This window comes from Anoplophora glabripennis, unplaced genomic scaffold (assembly GCF_000390285.2).
Source record: "Anoplophora glabripennis isolate ALB-LARVAE unplaced genomic scaffold, Agla_2.0 scaffold186, whole genome shotgun sequence".
NCBI classification, from domain to species: Eukaryota; Metazoa; Arthropoda; class Insecta; order Coleoptera; family Cerambycidae; genus Anoplophora; species Anoplophora glabripennis.
The window spans coordinates 462154-484138 of record NW_019416662.1 but is presented as its reverse complement, the minus strand read 5'-3'; the positions used below and the strand labels follow the sequence as shown (position 1 = coordinate 484138).

At 32.7% G+C, this 21985-nt stretch overlaps 1 protein-coding gene across 1 annotated transcript in view; it reads left to right on the top strand.

The window, feature by feature from the left end:
* The window catches only part of LOC108904661, a 197058-nt gene that overhangs the window by 28739 nt on the left and 146334 nt on the right, over positions 1-21985 (top strand). Inside the window, exon 3 of the mRNA XM_018707296.1 lies at positions 11281-11439. Within this exon, the coding sequence (XP_018562812.1) occupies positions 11281-11439 (159 nt within the window). The remainder of the gene's footprint in view (positions 1-11280; positions 11440-21985) is intronic.

The following is a 21985-nucleotide window of genomic DNA, read 5'->3' as shown; positions in this document are numbered from 1 at the left end:
CTCCAAAATAAATTTGCCAATATTCCTGAAGAACTTTTGCACATTATTGTTATTTGAATAATACAGTTAATTATGTTTTATTTTTCGTCATCAGAATAACCCATTGTAATTTTTTTAATTTTTTAAATTAAAATGGGTTATTCTAATAATGATAAATCCCATGTATTTTTAAAAGAAGGTTCGTTTCTGTCGTTTTTGTCTGATTGTGTGCGAGAGAGATAGAGTTATAGTGTGCGATAGAGATAGAGTGACTCTGTCCTCGTAGAAAGCTTCTATCTCTCTCTCTCTCTCTCTGCTGTCTTCAGGAGTCTCCCCAGCAATTTCAGGACACCTAGGGAGGGAACGTGGGGTAGAGCGCGTGGCCTTGTTAAGCCTTCGTTATCGATCTATGATGTCACACAGTATAAGAAAAAAAAATGGTTTTTGCTCGTAACTCGGAAATGGCTGGAAATATAAACAAATTTCCCCTTGGTTCTGAGTAGAGCACTCGGTGGGTGACGCAGAGCGGGGTGTCACAATATATGAAAAAAAAAAAAACAGTATTTGCTTAGACTCTTAAGTATCAAAAAATCTCCCATGGTGAACAAATAAATCTCCCATGGTGAACGAGTGAAAAACGTCAAAACCCGCATGTAAAAAAAAAAATCGGGACCAACGGTGTGTGACGTCATAGGATAAAAAAGTGTTTATAACTCGGAAACGGTGCGTTGAATCGAAAAAATAATTGAAAAATGTCAACCCCTCCCTCCCGGGTTCTGTATGTTCCTTCTGCGTTGAATGCAAAAGGTCCGAAGTCCGTATGTCGAAAATAAATTCTGGAAACAAGAGGTATGTCGTGTTATAGTAAAAAGGCCGTATAACTCGGAAACGGTGCGTTAAATCGAAAAAATAATTGAAAAAATCTCCCCACACCCCTGGTTCTGTATGACAGTTCTGCGTTGAATGGAAAAGGTCCGAAGTCCGTATGTGGAAAATAAATTTCGGAAAGAAGAGGTGTGTGAGGTGATACAGTAAAAAAGGTCTTATAATTCGGAAACGGTGCGTTGAATTGAAAAAATAATTAAAAAAATCTCCCCACTACTCTGGTTCTGATTGTCCGTTCTGCGTTGAATGGAAACGGTCCGAAGTCAGTATGTCGAAAAACAAAAAAGTTAGTCAAAAATTGCAACAGCAGTAGCGAACGCATTATCTTATCTCTGTATTGATTGATGATTTGTTGTTTTTTTTTTTTTTAAATAAATTTCGTATTCAACTACTCCTTGAGGTTCCAGCAATTTTACATTGTGTTAATTTTTTTGAACACCTTGTGTCACAAATATGAGCACTACCAATGACATCCATGATATGCAACACTTGTGTCAATAATTATTTTACCTATCTAAAGAAATCAACAATAAGAGGCAGTACCCATCTAAGGATACACAACCTGTATAATGCAATTTTTTTAAACATAGGTGTTAATATCGTACCATATTGGAAGTCGACGCACAAATCTAAAAACATTAATTTCGAGTTTTTGAATTTTCCCATTCCAAGGTGATATAAAATAAATAATTAATTAGGTAAATTCATAGTTTTAATTCTAACTTGATTTATTTTATTTAACATTTAAGGCAAATGTGATTTCCAAACACAAGATAAGTTCCATATCTCTTTAATTACATAATTGAAAGCATTAAATTTATTTAGCAGTTATTATTTGGCAACAAAGCCACCGCTGGAACTGCCGCCTATTAGCAAGTAGAAAAGTTACCACGCTAAATTTTATAGCTGGAAGCCAGCTAAGGAGACCCTGCTTCCATTTCGGGTTGCCAATTTCCAGCACTTAAGTAGCAGTCTGTAGCGATACGCTATATTGTCTGTGGTACAGCACACAGACAGGACCGTTCTAGAAAAAAAATATTTTGATCCATAATTGAACTTTAATTTACGAAAAAAAAAAACGCAAAAATCGAACTCTATAAGACTTTTCTATTACAAATATCGTTAGAAAGCTGTAGTTTAATTTTTATAGATTATACACGCCACACTCTGTATAATGGTCAGTGAGTTAGATAAAATAGAGCAAATCCAGTAAATACCTAATATTACCCTCAGATATAAATAATACCGAATAAATCACAGATATAAATTTTTCGGTGTTAATGTCTTGTTTAAAAATAACATTATCTTTACTAAACAGGCAAAAAACTCTGTGAAACCGGTAATAAAACGAAATGTTGTGACAATTAGTTATAATTACCTACTTTAACATATCATTTGGATGTGAAAATTACTGCATTTTATCGAAATATATGAAATATAAATATAGGTAATTAATAGAAAATAATCGCCTATTCATTCAAGCAGAGGTAATTATAGTGGATCACCCACAACAGTTATGTACGTATATTTGTAATTCTACCTATTTCATAAAAGTATAAATTCCAACAGTTCGTGCTGTATATTCGCGTGGAATAATTACAAAATGAAGTTATAATTACTATCAAAATTACACTCGCCCACGATATGTAATTTAACTCTTTTTGTTCGAGAGTTTTATCTTTCACTAATTTATTGTTGGGTTGTTTGCGTGTCTAAGAAATGATGGAAATTTCTTTGCTTTAAAAGTAAAGAAAAAAGTAATCATTTTTTTCCTAAAATTTTACACCGTGCATCTCGGAAAAGGCCGCTTAGGATAGATGGCAAAGAACTTTCTTAGAATTAACTGATGAACTGATCTAGTAGAAATTACCCTTTATTTTTTGTACTTAAAGATCACCCTGTATAAAGAAGTAAAGCACTTAGTTCTTTTCTGACATTACAAAACTACATTTATAATTGTTTCGAAATGGACTGTATTTTTTTTACTGGTTCATTGGCATATGATTCTAATTGTCGGCACAAAAAAATAATTGAGATTATGAAACAAACAAAATGCGATCGGTGGTTTTCTTACCTTGAAACTAGGCGTCTTCTTACAGGAATTTTTACACCCTCGCACTTATATCGCAGGCTGATACGGGCCGGTTTCGTAATGGAAAACACCAGAGGTTTTTGATAGCGGAATAATAGCGAACACAAGAGAGCGTATGGGTTCAAAGAGAGTCACCATTCAAGTCCCGTATTTCGAGTCGTCGCCAATAGAGGCGTTGAAAACCACCAATTTTACGCGGTAACAACAATGAGCAAAAGTATACAAATTAAAGATTCTTAGAATAATAATAACAGCTAGAAATAGAATATATACACATATATATATACATATATATACATACACATATATACACACATAAAAACTAAATAAAATAAACAAAAACGAAACATAAATACCTTAAGTTTACTTATACGTAAATAAAACCAGTATATGGTCTACTTTATATCATTTATGTAGCGAAACTGTAGAGTAACAAAAGTTCAGCTGTGTTATAAACTAGAAAATCAATTGGACATAAACAACAGTAATAAATTTAACAGCATGAGCAAAGATAAAGGGGTTACGGTTATGGTTCGTATAAATACAACTAAACTGTGAAGAAAACTACATGTTTCCTTGCTTTAATTTCGAAAGTTCAGATAGTTCTGAATTTTATACTACAAGCTGATAAATTTGTCGGATGCAACTTTACAGAAGTCGTTAATTTTTTTAGTTGGTATAAAATATTACTACGTATGAAAACCTGATCAGTTTACGTTAAAGTAGTGAGATAAATTTTAAGATTTTCTACACGATGTAATGAAAATACTTGTCCGTACTTCAGTTTTACGTCCCAGATTATCAAAAACAGTTCATAGTCTGCGAAGTACAATATAATCAGGTCCATTTTAATGATGAAACAGTAACCACACAGGTAAACAGTAATTCTCAATACACTCGATTAAAATTAATTATGACATTCTAATATATTTTTACTGTTAATAGTATTTTCTGTTGTATTGAAAAAAATAAACAATTCGGCTTTAATTAGGAAGACGCTAAAGTGTCTTGATTATAAAATCATCAAACATGGAAACTTATTATAGTTACAAGACAAAATTTGGTAAAATATTGGATTTCATGTTGTTTTCAAGTTTTATGTACATTCATGGAGGAAAAACACTTTTGAGGCATTATTAAATTCTCCAATACCACAACGACTATTTGCAAAATCATTTCAACTTTGATTTGGTTAATAGTATTGTTTTAATTCGATATAAATGCAGACCGTGTCCACCAAGTGCGCGTAAGTCCAATATCTAGGTTAATAAAATATATAACTTATTTTTTTTTCCCACAGAGTTGCCTACTTTCCCGAGCTGCACAAAATGAAAATCTATTTGCTTATACAGGGTGTTCAGTTTTTCCTGGGCAGGTACCAACTTAATTTTTTTAAATGGAAACCTATATTTTTTATGGCATTATCGAATTCTACGTGAAAAATTAACGGGTCTTTGTGTTATGATCCCTATTAAAATATTGATAGTTTTCGAGATAATCGACTTTTCTTTTTTTATGTTTCGTCACTTCTAGTAGTTGACATAATTATGGTTGTATGACAGCTAAAAAATATTGTTTTTTGAGGAACTGTAGAATGAAGATGGCTCTTTCAAAAAACGTATCAAAAGTTGACCTGCGATATACAGGGGACAAAAAAAATCGTGCCAAACCTGACTGACTTTTTCAAATAGAACACCCTGTGTTTTATGATTTCATTAGATGCCTTTCTGTAGACCCTACAATTTTTTAATAAGCTTTCCCTATACCTAAGTTGCGTAGTTTTTGCAAAAAAAAAATTTTTATGTAAAATAGCGGATTTGCACCCGTTCCTTTGTCGGGAAAAATATTGTAAGATAAGTTTACCACATGTACCAAATAATTTCAAGATGCATCCTAATTCATCAAGTATTCCTTTAAAAAGAGGAAGATCTACAGGGTTGAAACCCTACGAATAGAGGGACCCTCTCCCCTCCCAAGGCGATATTTGTGGACATTCATAACGAAAAAAAAATATTAACAAGGCACATTTGTTTATATTACCAAATCCCTGTATGCTAGTTCTATATTTTTGAAGTCCGATGCTCGTTTGTTTTTGGAACATACGAAGAAAGTAAATCTAAAAATAATCGAGAAGTTACACTTATTATATACGATCCTGTACATCATACGTAGTGTTAGTATTTTATAATCATTTTTAAGATAAGTTTAAATTATATTTTTATCTATAATTTATTAATTGAATTAGTGATATACGCCTAGTTTCGGTTTATCTTAACAGCTTAAAATGTAATTAATGGATGACCCTAATTTTTACTTTTTCCAAATTATACGCACATCATTCTACGTGACCAACTAGTAGACATAAAATTTATGATATCGTCTAATGATATAGATAAAAATTTATTAGTTATATTTTCAGATAAATATTAATATTTGTTCATATTACACTTTGTAACGTCACTAGATGATGTCAAATAATTATGATATAATAATTAGGTAGGTAACAGGTAATTGAAACTAATGGTAAATTGGTATTTGTATATTTGTATAAAGGAATTAACTTATAATACACTCTTTTGAAGACAAATTTGTCTCCCTATTTTGTTTTAAGGGAAGACAACTTTTTTATCATTTAACTTTTTGACCTTGTTATTTCCTTTTTATCTTTAATTGTTTAGGAAATATTCATCAAATTTTGTCTAAGATATGACCATATTTTGATGTGGTTCATTTACTAGTTTTAAGTAAAAAATGGCTTTAAGCTAGGTTCCAAATTTGGTAACCTAATAGTCTAGAGAAGAAAATAGCCGGTTAGTCTACCTGCCAGAACAATCTACCAGAAAATACGAAAACTAATGAGAATAATTAAGGAAAATTATAAAATACTATCAATCTGTATCTGAAAATAAAACGATTCCATTTCATACGTACTTTTTTTCAAATTTGTGGTAAAATAATCATCTAATTTTATTGATGGAATATTACTTAGATTNAAAAAATATGAAAAGTCGATTATCTCGAAAACTATCAATATTTTAATAGGGATCATAACACAAAGTCCCATTAATTTTTCACGTAGAATTCGAGAATGCCATAAAAAATATAGGTTTCCATTAAAAAAAATTAAGTTGGTAGCTGCCCAGGAAAAACTGAACACCCTGTATATGCAAATATATTTTCATTTTGTGCAGCTCGGGAAAGTTGGCAACTCTGTAGAAAAAAAAATAAGTTATATCTTTTATTAACGTAGATATTGGACTTACGCTCACTAGGTGGACACGGTGTATACTTTATACTGATGAGGAACGTTATCCTGGTTAATTAACTGCAGAAAACTAAAGCTGACGTTCGATCACAGCGTTTGACGGCTCCGAAAATTGTCGAGATAAATCTTCGCTATTATTTCCTGCTTTTTGTATTTCTAGATTTCGGCGATTCTTGTCGTCCTCATTACCCGTTGTCGAATGTGGTTTATTTTCTGCTTTTATGTTCCTCACCTTGTCTGTTGGTCGTGGCTCGACTTTTGTGAATTTCGCACTGTTTTAGTAGAAAATTCGGAACATCCTTGCCTTTCCGGGCGATTTCTGGTGGTTTTCGGTGGTCGAACTGCCAACAGCATTAGGCTCTACGGGCATCATTTACTGTGGCTTAGAGTGTCCGGATGCGGTTTTGGACGTGGGCAGATCTGGCGGCGGAAATCGAGAGATCCGTGAAAATTTTGATTCTGTCTCGGTGGGTTGGTGACATGTTCGATATGGGTGAAATTTGAAGTTCTTCGACAATAATCTAGTAGATAATACAAGGTTTCCAGTAGCAATTTTCTTTGGAAGCAATTATCTGGAAGATCTCTCTAGAATAAGAAGTGGATCTTATTTGTGGAAGGGCGAAATGGGCGGTGACTATTAGACGCCTTCATTATAGCCATCTTTCTCTATCGCACGGATTTCTATGACTTTCTTTATCACTCTCATGTAACGGCTGATGAACCATGGGATTTTCCGACCCTGTATATACAACATTTATTAATGATTGCCTCCTCCTTCAAAACCTTTTAAATAAGGGCACTACAATAGTCTTTTAGTGTATTTTCGAAATTAACGAAGCGCACTCGGAATTACCCCTAAATAATATTACACTTTTACAAACCAATCCGGTCTCAAAATAAACTTTTTAATAAGCTAATCATAATGAATTAATAACGCCAGTTCTTAATGAAAGTTATTTTTAGTAAATGAGAACGGAATAAAGAAATTAATTAGCATAAAGCTTTGTTATTGGGTTACGTTTATTCAGCTCGAACCTGAGGGGGTTCTCACAATGCCGGAGTGATATAAAACTGACATTTAAATTATTTAGAATGCCAGTCGTCCTTGAAGGAAATATCGACATATGTCTACGCTCTTCTTCCGCTGTTCCTTCTGGGAAATATACGGAACGTAACGAACCATTCATAAAATATAAGATCTCCAACGCCTATTTATCACTTAAAAAGTATCCAGTTTAATATGAACTGACACTTTTATTGTGCCGAAGGAAATAGGTTATTTGGAGGATAGAATGTTGTTATCTCGGAATGAAAATAATAATTATTTCACTAATTATAAAAATATTTTATAATTTGCCATTAAATAATTGATATATCCACAGATTGTTTTGTCTGTTTACTTTTATGTATTTGTGTTAGGCTATTTTTTATTAGATTTACACAGTATTGTCGTATCACCACTTTTCCACTGGGTCTTTCCATCTTGGCCTTGTCTCCCTCTGTCTAGCTTAGTCCTAGACCTGGTTCTGTTATTTTGCTTATAATTCGACACTATTTCGAGATCGCAATGGCACCCACCATGTTTGGTAGAACGGCTTTCAACTGAGCCGTTTTCTACTGAAATGTTTTAGGATCTGAATCTTAAAATTCATGAGCACTTTTTTGCTATTTGGCTAGTTTTTTTTTACTATTTTTGTATCAATTTCTGTTCTTATGCCATTTTGGCACTTGACTTTATCCTGTAGGTTCTTCGTCAGAGGCACAGGAAGTCCTAAACTGAGCACTCGCAGGAAATTCCTAACAGTGTTTTGAATTGCAAAAAGTTTATTTTTGTAAATGTTTACAATTTGTAGTTGTCACAAGGGCTGCATTATACAATGCAACTATGCGATTAAAGTTCTACAAATTCGGGGAAAATTTTGATTGATTTTTCAGGTTTTTTTGACCTGTCGTGTGAAACCCTCAATAGAGCCTTGGCCCTTATTTTCTATTCTGTAGGCAAGGACAGCCTCAAGTCAACGAATGCGCTTCATTTTGTGTCCTGCACTTACACCGGCCAGAAACTTCCGCTCTGGTTATTTAACTGCAAGGTCCTAGAGTTGACGTTCGATCACAAGTCGGGGTGACTCAGCAAATTTTCAATGGGTGTAGTTCGGTTTGAATCCTGATATCTCTGGATTCAGGCGATTTATGGCTATTGACATTGTCGTAGTTATTCTAAATTTATCTGATACAACTCTGCATATTCTCCCAGATTGAATTTCGTAGCAGTCCTAGCGTTTTCGCGGAAAAGATCGTACCTGAGTTGAAATTTTGCTCTGCGAACAGTATGGGGCTTTCGGAGGTTGAAAACTGGTAAACGGGTAAAAATTTCGGCTTCTTAGGTCAAATTCAAAAGCTAAGTGAAATACGAAACTCGGGACTTGAATAGGACAACATATAACGTATCTTCTTAAAAAATAATTAAAGTTATTATTAATATTTTTCAGTGTTTACAAACATTTTTTAAAAATTCAGTGCAGCAATATTTAATACTTTCACGATAGCTTTTAAGAGAAGTATTCCATAGTATGTTGTTATTGTAACATTGTGATTTTTCGATCTTAGGATACACTAGTAGGCTAGAAATGAGCTAAAACACGTTTAGCATTATTAAAAATTGATCTATTTTTAGAGTGCAAATCAGTAATTTCGTATTATTAAAAAAATTTGTATATATAGGGTGTCCAGACTAGGAGATATATCGTGATCCTGGACTTTCTTTGAAGGATTCTAAAGTTGTACAACACCATCTAATTTCAAATTTTTATTCCTAGTCGTTTCCAAGATACAAGTTACGATTTTTGTAATTTTAAAAAATTGATTCAATTAATTTTGTTTAAAATTACTATTTTGGTAAGAATCGATAAAAAATTGTAGTACTTAATGAAATAAAACAGGAATAAAACTACGGTTTTGAAATTAAATTTGAACAACGTACATTTTTACATATTACAAATATGTAAAAGAATGATCTTTAAATTGCTGATCTTGGGGGAGACTAGGAATAAATATTTGAAATTTGGTAGTGATGCATGATTTTACACGTCCTTCAAAGGATCCCAATAAACTGGATTACCATTAAAGTCATCAACGTCATAATATCTCCTAGTTGAGACACGTTGTATAGTTACATTTTTTTAGTAAAACCAATTTTGTATTTGGTATACCGAATTTATTTCAAGTTACATTACACGCACTACATATTTGTTTTCAAAAAGCAGTTGATGTAGGTATCTTTTAAAAAGTTAAAATGACCTTGAATTTATGATGGTGTTAATCAAATAAAAAATAGTTGTCAATTTTACTTTCAAATAAAAAAATGACTGAAACGTTTTAAATAACTCAACGGTACAACTTTTGAATTAATAGGTTTTTCTACTACACAAGCACTTGGGGGTTACATGGGGAAATTTAAAGAATTCTATTTTCTTTTTGTTTTTTTATGTAAGTAATGTACATGTCAAGAATATTTTTCCAAAATTTCAAGTCAATCGGAGAGGAAGAGAGAGAGAGAGGGGAGAGGGGAGAGGGGGACAGGGGGGAGAGAGGGGGTGATAGGGAGGGAGAGGGAGCGAGAGAGAGAGAGAGCAGGTGCTTAGCTATTGTTAATCTGTCTTTCTCGTTCGCTTTCTCGATTTCCGAGTGTTACCTTTATTAAATATTTTAATTTTATGGAACTGGAATCGACAATTCTATGTAAGTTAAAAAAGGAAAAATTCTCCGTTTTATTCCTACTTAATACTTTAATAGCTTTTTATTTTTTAAAATTTGTTTGTCAACGATTTTTTGCAAAAAATTTTTCTTTTAAATTTTTTAAATAAGCCATTTCGATGGGAAATTCAATTATCTAAATAATTTTTCCTATGAACTATACTGAAATTTTGCTTCGTTTTCGTGCTACATTTAAAAAAATGTAAAATTGTATTTTCTGCCTTATTTTCAATTTCAACCCTCTAATTTAATAGCACCCCGCGGCTTTTCAATTTTTTAATGACCCTTCGAACAAGTCATGTGATGAAAATCCTTGAACGAATCCTTCCTTTTTTGCAAAAAATGAGAAAAAATTACTGTACGTCTTTTTTTTAAGGAAATTTTATCTACTGTTTTTATGAAGTAATGCCTATACCCATCTTTACTCAAAAAAAAACTAGAGGCAAAAAAGTAAAGAAAATAAAAAAATCGAATTTTTTGCTTTTTTTCAAATTGTTTATTAACGATTTTTTTTGCATAAAATTTTCCTTTTAAATTTTTTAAATAAGCCATTTCGATGGGAAATTCAATTCTCTAGAGAATTTTGCCTATGAACTATAGCGAAATTTTGCTTCGTTTTCGAGCTACAATTAAAAAACTGAAAGGGGTACATTTTCACCCCTATCTCCAATTTCCACTCTCTAATTTAATAGCACTCCGCGGTTTTTTCATCTAAAATGACCTTTTGCACGATTCATGCAATAAAATTGCTTAAACATCATAACTGTTTTTTTTTTTATATAATCAATAGCCTATTATTTTGTAAGGTGTAGATTTCATCGATAATAATTGTACTTTTTTGCATACAACTCTACCAAAAATTCAAATTTCATTTTTTTCTTTAATCCTTCGTTCAATCAGTAGCCATCATAAGTAGATAAAGCTATCATGAACGTGAAAATAATTCTTTTTTATATTAAAAAAATATTACGGAGAATATGTTTTTTTTTAATCTTCGAAACCCATGTAACCCCTTGACGTTCCTTATTTTCCTGATTCCTCAGGAATCATAAAATAAATAGAGCAGCTTTAAAAGTGCCATATAAAGCAATTAATAATCATAGAACTCATCTCAACCGACCTCCAACACGTAAAAGTCCAATTACATCCCTTTTCCGGTTTTAATAAAAACCTCGAAAGGAACTTTTAACCGCTCACCCCTTTAGCGGAACTAGAACGAAATTTCCTGCAAAAACACAAAGGCAATTCAACGACGCACGGCAATAGCGATGCATGCAGTAGTAACCTTTTGTTTGCTTCTCCGCAGGACGGCCGACTTCAAAGCGGAGACCACATCCTGCAAATAGGCGAGGTGAACCTCAGGGGGTTGGGCTCGGAGCAGGTGGCGTCCGTTCTAAGGCAGTGCGGAGTCCACGTTCGGATGGTTGTGGCCAGGCCGATTGAATGTGCGAATTCTGATTATCAGGTAGGTCGTAAGGGGGCGTTTAGATGAGCTCCAGATGTTAGGATACACATACGAATGCTATTCTTATGAAGTAGTGTTTTTTACAAAAATAAGTAATTTTAAACATTTGAACACGTTAAAAATAGTCAATACGTAAGAGTGCTAAGTGGTTTATAATACTCGCTATGTGTTAAAAATAGCCACCAATGTTTCAATATTATTTATTTATTTATTTATTTATTTATTTATTTATTTATTTATTTATTTATTTATTTATTTATTTATTTATTTATTTATTTATTTAGAACCTTAGCTAAATTTAAAAAGAAAAAAGACAAACTAACATTAAATATTAAGATACAGGTTCGGAAAGTCACCATGGTACATCGGCCGTTACGTGAGAGCGATAAAGTAAGTCATAGAAATCCGTGCGATAGACAAGGATCGTTACATTGAAGACGTTTCATAATCTGAATAGTCACTCCCACTTCTAACCCGAAACGGTCGGTGACTATTCAGATTATGAAACGTCTTCACTATAGCCATCCTTGTCTATCGCACGGATTTCTTTACTTTACTTTGTCGCTATCATGTAAAGGCAGATGGACCATATGGATTTTCCAGCCCTGTATAAGTACTACACAAACTAGAGCAATCAAAATATAAAATCCAAACAAAAGAACTTAAGGATAAACAATAACAGACATATGAAACAAATAAGCTAACTAACATATAAGAATTACATATGCAAACAATTTTTTATGTTATTCATAGAATGAAAAGACATATCAAGTCGATCTTCATACTTTTGATAATTGTAAATCTTTGATATAGGGGAGATGTTATTAGTAAATTAGTACGAGGTGTACTATTGTAAAGCAGAGTGAAATCTAGATTTAAGTTTAGGAACATGATATAAAATCCTTGAAACTAACGAGTCTGCATTTTAAAGTAGGTATTATTTATAATTTTAAAGAGGAATATAATTGAAAACATAGTTCGCCTACGACAGAGACTATTAAAATTAAAACAAGAAAGCAATAATTCTTGAGGTGTACCACGAGGAGGATACCGAGAAGAATGAAGAATGTGGTCTGCTCTACTATATTTAATATTGGCAGAGAAATCCAAAATTCAGTAGAAACGCTACGTAGTGTTAATTTTAATTTCATTAGAAGATTGCAATGTTGTGAAAGATCCGACGGAAGACATTTTGAACACAATATCGTGTAGTGTTTTTTATTTATATATTAACTACTTTTGAGTTTTAGTTTAAATTATTAAGCATTAAAATGACACACGCCTCCTATGTGTTTTTATTTATTATGATTACCAGTTTGTAAGGGTGATAATTGAAAAGAAATATTTTTTTTTACTCGAAAGACCAAGAAAAGTTTCTAAATTCATAGAGCCTCAAAACCGTAATTTTAATTTTGATCCATAGCCATTTAGAAAAAAGTTCTGACCAAAACAACAGGAAGGGTTTCAAAAACTTCGAAGTGAAGGGTGCAAATAAAAATTTATTGCTAAAACGTAGTTTCGTCAGTAGAACATACGTACCAAATTTCAAAATTTTAGGTTAAGCCGTTTTTGACAAGAAATGAAAACCGAATTTTTGGTTCACCCCACAAAGCGAATATCTCTGCAGGGAGCAGGGAGTGCTCAAATCGAAAAAAAAGAAAAGTTTGGTTATAGACATTACGCGAATAATTTCAGAAACTGCACGTAAAACAGATACAAAGATTGAGTTACGTTACACAAGCACAAGGGTTGGATTTCAGTCAAATTAGCACGTTTCAACGTTTTAATTAATTTAATTACTGTATTTATGTAAGAACATAATTATAGAAAACAAGACTCTGAAGACCTTATTATTATTAATTTGACAGGTGTACTATATTTTAATGGATATGTTGTAACTAATTTTAATTCAAATTGTAACCTTTAAAAGTATATACAATTTCAAGATGTAATTGTAAACATTTTTTGAAATATATGCACATAAATGTATATAGGTATAACTACACCTAACCGAAAATGGCGGTAAAAAGGAATCTTGATAATGAAGCAAATTTGCATCCCATACTTTGAAAATCCAATTAGGATTATTTCAGTCTTATAAATTCGAGGATTTACATGAGACATATTACAGCCATAATATGATTTCAGTTTTAGGATTAGGTGAATTTCGTTTAAAATATTTTAAAATAATGATAATATAAATGATACCTTGTGATGTCCTACTAAGAATTAAAACAAACAAAGAAGATAAACTCTTAATTGACGAAAATATTATAAACACAATAATTATATAATATGCTTTTCGGTATGTTAATGTTATTTTATGTCAGAATTATAAATGTAATAATACAGATCTAAGTAATTGAAATTAAATAGGAAATTTACTGAGGAACACATGTAAATTGGAGTTAGATCTGCCAGGATCTTGGAAACTATGAGAGATAGAAGAACAGAAAAAAATTCTAGACCATCCTATGACTAATTTAATGGTGCTCTCAGACAGGCATACGCCGTTTTGGCTTCTGAGATATTTTGAAAAAAGAGATAATCTATTTTTCACAATTTGCTGCAACTTTTTTATTATAAATTTTTAATAATTGGTGCAAACATTATAACTTTTTGTCTTGTCTTTTTCGACATGTTATTGATTTTTTGCGCTTGTTATATTGTTGAAATGTTAAAAACAATACTAGTTTTGTTGAGCATAGATCCAGTTCAGTATGGTGCTGTTGAGAACACAAAGTCAGTGATGATTTCTTGCGAGTCAAAACGTTGAAATTAGACCTTTCATTTAATTTTTTGTAATAAGTTGACTAAGTATAACGACATTTCTTCCGATCAAAATGTCCACCACCATTTTCGATGCACGAAAGACATCTTCGAATCCAATTTTTGCGCACTCGCTGGAAAACACCTCAAGAAAAGGAAATAGTGGTACACAGAAAACACTCCGACACGGTCGAATCCAGATACCAACTGATTTGCGTATTGGTGGTTGCTGGACACCTTAGTATCTCGTGTTAGTAAACCGCCGCGCCGTTGCCACATTGCTCGATATGAATTTTATCGAATTTTAAATTTATTACAACGCTAATTATTTTTTAGAATTAAACATGAAGTTCTAAACGGTGATAAACATTGTATTTTATGGTGCTCTATGCACGCAGTTATGTCAATATTCCTTAATTCATCGACCATTTGTACATCAAGTTGGAGATTTTGATAATTGTTGAGTTTATTTTAACGTATTCTATCGTCTGTTAAAATTAAGACAGTCAAACTTCTAACACCCTGTATATGTACTTTTACAGAGGCCTGCTTATATTTATTCTTGCTGTTTTCGTTTACCTAAATAACTACATCCTAATTTGATTGGCATAACGAAATGAATAAATATTGTCGGTCTACGGATACAGAACGTGATACGAGTTAAACATATCATTATTTACGTTCGTGTTTAACGTTTCCTATTTTCTAACGCAGCAGTTTTGACTGATTTATTCATCGAGTCGAATTTTTCAGGGCATTTCGGCAGATTTAACCGAGTTTCCGCCACATTTAACTAGTAACATTCTTGAATCACTAAATCACAGCTCTCAGAATACTGGGAAAATAATTTGCCTATATCAAACATCTGCTAGTTTGTTTCATATTTTCCACGGGATCGTTGTTTATGGAAACTGGGAGAAAACTTCAAATTTATGGGACTCGGATATTAAATTTGAATGAATTTTGTTCTTGTTTTATCGCTGGAGTTTTACTTAATTTTCCAGCAAGTATTGACCCAGTCTAGTTCGTAGGAATAATTTATGGCCGAGACACCGAAATCGGCAGAATAGTACTTTAAAATTTGTTTAATGGAACGTTAATTCTAAGGTATATAATATTTAAGGGGTGTAGGGTAAAGATGCCTATTATGAGACACCTCTTTTTAAAAAAATCGTAGTTTTTTCAATTTTAACATTTTTCTTGGAAAATTAACGTTTTTCTGTAGGGAATTTAATCTAGATTCTTCAAAAAAACGCGAGAACGCCTCAAATTTGTATTTTAGTTTTTAAGTTAGATTTTATCAGAAAAGTAATATTTGCCTAATCGAAAAAGAGGTTCCCAATTTGAGACAGTATGGGTTCTCAGTATGAGACTATCTCAAATTAGGGAATAAAACTGAAAATGACCTATTGCTTGCTCAAACATATATTTATTGAATAAACAGAACATAAAACATGTTTAGGTATGGTTTTCTCAAAAACAAAAAATATTTTTTTCTTTAAACGAAGTAACATTTTCTCTTAAAACAACGAATAGGTAATTCTGTGAACAAAATAAAAAAAAAGTTTAGGTTTTCAACCTTAACAACAAACGGTACAAATAAACTTTTTTGATTTTATTTCTCCACATTCTAGATGTGCCCATTTGAAACAGGCCTGGCATTTCTCTCACTTTTCACCTCGCGTATCTTCGGAATACAAACCGGCGCAATATGGACACTCTGCATCGTCTTCCTCGTCTTCTGAAGACAAATCCGTGGTGTGCGAAACAGTGTCATCATCTTCACTGGACGTTGATGATTCAGTAAAAACTTTCCTTTTCACACGCCTTTTCCCAGTTTCTATTCCTTTTGCAGCACTTTTCCTTGGCTTTCTTTGTTTTTCCTTTTTTTTGCCTCCTTTTCTTTTTTTCTCTTCAAAGCTTCTTCTATTTGTAGTTTGTACGGAGAAGATTGCGAGTTTAGTATTGAAGGTCTAACGAAAAACCTTTGTTTTGCTCATTTATACTAGTTACCCAGTAGTGAAAATGCTTTACCTTCATATGCGATGGCTTGTCCCGTAATATGAGGTACCTCATATTAGGAGCTCTCAGGTGTCTCATACTAGGGTCTTAAGAAATTTTATTCAGTTTTAGGTTAGTTGGTAAAAGCATGAAAAAAATTTACTCAACGGCATGATACATAGCTACTACGTCATGTTAGCTTTATGTTAATGATAAACAACACCGTCTTGTTAATAATTTTCTGTTTTCTACGTACTTTTACGACAAGCACTGCAAGTACTTTGGCGACCGGCACACAGAAACTTGCCGCACAGCCAACTGCTTTCCCGCGCGACGCGGCCTCTCTTAACATACGATAGAAAGTGAACTGCCGGTAATATAGAACAGTGGCGCTCTTTTCTAAAAATGGCCTAAATACGAGAAAGCCCGGTGTCTCTTATTCGGAACTGCTGATGCTGATGCGCAACTACTCTATGGCTACATGCTCCAACTAGCATTCAATTACGCCAGCAGTATCTAGTAAACAGCCAATAATAAATAACAGCCTCACAAGAAAAAAGTACTGTACTAGAAATATGAGTACTTAGATTGTGTGTATTTTTTGATACTGAATTCGAATCCTTAGCCCAAAAACACATTTTTCTATTCAACATTTTTGCCTCAATTTTGTTTCCGCGGGTTTTTGGGGTCGCCGATTACGAATCTGAAGTCCGTATCCGAAAATACAAGATGGCGGATCCAATATGACGGATGTAAAATCGGAAAAGCTTTCAAAACTTATTCAGGATTATGGCTGAAACTTGTTACTCGCTGGTTTTCAAAGTCGACAATCACGAATATAAGGTTTTAATTCGGAAGTTCCTAAATCCAAAAAGGCAGACCCATTTTGACGATTGAAAAGTACCATAGAAATTGATATATACCACCCAAAGGAATGCATTATGAATGCATTACACTGTAAAAAAATCGTTGAGAGTGAAAGCAATAAAGGTTCGGAGTGAGTCTATTGAGTGAAATTATTGAGTACATTTTCACTCAATATTAGGCATTTTGATCATTTTACTCATTTTTGATTATATTTAAACTAAAATTGGATACTTTCACTCAAATATAGGTACTCCTTAAATAAATTCTTCACGTAAACTCGTATTTGGTGCACTTGTACCTAAATCAGAGTAAATGTACTCATTACTGAGTGAGTTTAAATGTATATTAATTTCGAGTCATTTGAATGGCGCCGTGAAGATGGCACCACTTACACATTGCGTCTGTAATCTCGACCACAGTTGATATGGGCCCGTTAGATGCTCCAGAAAAGCGTGATTGCCAGGAGAACAGGCCTTAGCCGGCGACCGCGGGTCTCAGCCAGCACAGGAGGAGGCCCTCGCGAAGTGAATTAATTTCAACACTGAATATCCTGATTAATCATTTATGAGTGATTTATTTTTGCACTCAATATTTAGTTAATTAAAAACCAAGTCCGAGTAAAAAATGATTCAATAATAGTTAAATTTAAATCATATTAGAAAAAAAAATCAACTCTAAATTGGTTTTATATACTCAGAATAGAGTCAAAAGTCGCTCAATTCATAGTTAGCAGTAACTAGGATTTGAGTAAAACTCACTCATTTCTGATGCAATAGTTTCACTCAGTTGTACTCATACTAATAGAGTGAAAATTTCACTCAATCAAGTGTGGACAGAGATTGATACATTATTGAGTAAAATTGAGTGAATTTTGAGTGAATTTTTTTACAGTGTATAGGGACGTAGTTTGTTATCCCTAGAAGTGCCAGTAAAATTGTAGTTGGGACAGTTTGCTAGTTGAACGATCAAATTTTATTTTTAGCTTAAAAATCTTACTCATTCTGTGCGTCTTATATTTCCCATTTGAGTGTAGGGTGTTATCACTCCCTGCTGGGATTGGTAAGAGTATTTGAAAGGAACAAAATACTGCAAATAGATTTATATTCTTTGTTTCTCATTTTTAGACATTTGTCTATTTTGACTCAAATGGCTCAATTCTGACGTGAAAGAAATAATGATATGGTTCCAATCAAAATTACTGGTCACGTGACTTGTGATCATTTATGTACGTCAGACGTTCTCAGAGATATTTGATTAGACATGACATTTTTCAAAAAATTTAACACCCTGTATCTTGGAAATTAAGTATTTTCGATCGTTTGTAGCAAGTTTTTTATTCAATTTTTCAATATCCACAACATGAATTAATTAAAAAGAAGAAGCATGGTATTTGGAATATTTTTCAGAAGTTAGACTTTAAACTGAACCGTAGAGAGTGATGTAGGCGCGTCTGTTTCATATTGACGCGAAATAAGGAAGTTGAATGCAGGACGTCATAGAAACAAACTACTCATGATAAGAATGAATGATATCAAAGTTGCCAGGAACATCTAATGACGAAATAAGGAATATAATGAAGGGGCTTAAGTGGTTTAGACACTCGGGAAAGACGCCAGAAGAGAGAAAGAAGGGATTAGAGATGAAAATCTGACAGCGAGATGTATAAAAATTAATGCTTTCATTTGTGTCATTGAAGTGACAAGGAACTAATTGAAATAAATCGCACTTTTGTACATAATTCTGTAGGAGGTTAAAATAATATCCTTATCTACAAGTTATTAGCAAGAATATTTCTGGATATAAAGGGTGTTCCAGTTTGAGTTCATGTTTTAAATTTGCTGTCATTTGTGTTCTTTTTACTAGAATAGTTTCGGTTTTTTGACAGGCGTTTTATGGCGTTTAATAAATATGGAGAAGTATACGATTGATCAATGCTTCTTTATTGTTAAATATATTTTAAATTTGATGAAAGTTATGCAGAAGTTGGAAGAAAGTATCGTACAAAATATGGAAGAACAAATTGTCCAACAAATAGCACCATTCGAAATATTGGCAATAAATTTGAAGTTTACAGTTGTAGTGGTCGTTCACAAGAAAATATTGCAGTTGTCAATGATGTCACTGCAGAACCAAACACATAAATTCATCGTTCACAACAATTGGGCATTAAACAAATCACTTTATTTCATATTTTGCATAAGGATTTTCACTCAAAGGCTTACAAAATACAATTAACACAAGAATCATTGAAACTGGTCATAGATTAGGTACATCGTACTTTTATAATTGGTGGATATGGACTGACGAAAATCAACGAGTAATATTGGAAGTAATGCTGTAGTATAACAACCCTAGGTTCGATTGAAAAAATAAACGTAGTTGTGGCCAAAAATATGTGATCGTCATAAGGAATACCTACGTTGTGTGTATCTATTTTTATATTGACCGGAAGGCGCTGGCTACTAACTTTTTTTGAGGGGATGTATGGTTATAAAAACAAAAGCAGAGTAAATACACCTAACTTTATTATTTATGTACAACAATCTTCAAATTAAACATGTGACAAATAGAAAGAACAACAAAAACATTAACAACCATTTAACATAAAATGAGAGTGCCAGGCTCACCTAGAGCTCCTGCGGGGAAAGAGCATGGCAGAGAAACCCACGATCGTTGCTCTTACCACCCAAATATAAATACAAAACAACCGCTAACCAAAGGCATACATTAAGAACCTTTGCTAATGATAATCAAAACTGGACTTATTTAATTTCTCACTAAATGTCATCTCACTCAAGTCTGACATACACACTTCCAAGTAAAACTGAAGAGGTTTTAGTAACAATAATAACAACAACAACAACAACAATAATAATAATAGCAATAATAATAGGGAAGGTACTGGAGTCCCATACGGGAGGCAATCCAGCTATAGTTGAGATTTCAGGGGAACAACAACAATAATAATAATCATAGGTAAGGTACTGGAGTCCCATAATACGGGAGGCTATCCAGCTAAAGTTGAGATTTCGGGAGAACAACAACAATAATAATAATAATAATAATAATCATGGGTGAAAATGTTAGTAAATTCAACAAAGCTCTTACATACGTATGACATAAAGTGAGCACAAGAAACCAAAGAACAACGTAATCAAGATAAAACAAGTTAAATATGAAACAAAGAAGTCGTTATTGTAATGTCTGGCAATCAGGACAATACATATATTTTTAACATGAAATAAATATTGGGCAAACTTTAAGTATAATTATAACAATTTTACCTTGGAAAAATATATGCCTTTGAGCGTAAGACAATGAAAGCTAAACATACAAAGAATTATTATCATGAAACATCTATAACCGTCACAATCATAAGATTATATAGAACAATTAACAACAAAGTACTTAAAGAATATTACCTGCTAACTAATACCGGTTAAACACTTAATTTTCCACTACTTCTATATTTTTCACACTGCACTGATCGTCTTATTTTTCACTCCGCGCTGTTCTCACTTCAACTGCCTATCTTCGACTATTCAGGCTTCCTTCCAGAATTCCCTACCTAAGTGCTTGTTTTTTGTGCTTCCTTCTACCGACCGTTAATATTACTTTTTCATTATTATACAACACTCATGTAACAGGTGACGTCGAAGTTGATAAGATAAGTACGGTTTTGCACAATGCATCCACAAAAAGTTTGGTGTGGTTTTTGTCCATATACTTCTTCGAAAATGAATCTGGAAACATTATCACTGTAAATGGTGCTCGATATCGAACGATGATGACTTTTTGGGATGAATGGAACGTATTAATCTATGGATGATGTGGTTTCATCTTTTGAAACAGAAATTTGGTTGGACACCAAGATCACCCGATCTATCACCATTAGACTTCTTTTTATGTTTTTTTTTGAAGAGCAAAGTTAACGCTGACAATCCTCAAACCATTCAGTATTTGCTAGAAAACATAATTGAGCAAATCACTCAAATTTAGCCACTATTATGTGAATATGTGATGGAAAATTTTTATAAAAGATTGAACACTTGTAAAACTGCAAGTGGTGGTCACTAATCTGACATTATTTTCCATTATTAACCGCAATATGTCTGCTTTAATATTCAATAAAGATATCTAGTTATATTTAGAATAAATTATATGTTTTATTAAAGAATTAAAAAGTTCAAATTTGAACACCCTCTACAATACTGCACATACATTTTACTTTTATAATATTCATAAAATGTTTTCTATTACCTTTTATCATTATTCTGCAAAACATTTTTCTCTAAAAACAAACGAGTTAATAATTCTTTCTGTATTAAATTGGAGTAGCCCAGATTTATTTTTAAAATTGAATTAGAAAAGTACTCGCTAATTTCCTTTCTGCTGTATCCCCTTTATCTCTTTCGCAGTAAAGATACAATTTTAGGACGTTGCAATGAAAATGCTACATTCTGGTAACATGATTGTAATGAAAAAACCTACATCCCACATAAAGAAACCTTTTTATGAAACATACCTACCTAACTAAATGTATAACTTGTTTTTGTTAAAATTACATTTTCAGAAGTAATAAAATACCCTTAACAACAACGAATAATAACACAATATTGTATTCATATACAACCTGATGGGAAATAAAGCTCCTATCTTCTGTATCTAGTAGACTTAGACAAGCGACTGTAAAAGTCGATATTTAATCAAGTATCCTGGGATGCAAATGTTTCTCCGACGAACTCTGTAGTAAGTTTGAGTTCGCTTCGAAATATACTTCAGCCAACTTTAACGCATTATTACAGATTACGGCAGCTTAGTAGTGACTCTCTGGCATACTAAATTTATCTTTTCTATTCGCTAAGTCTCTAAGCGATTATAGAGAAGTGTAGGATATCAGCTAAGAGAT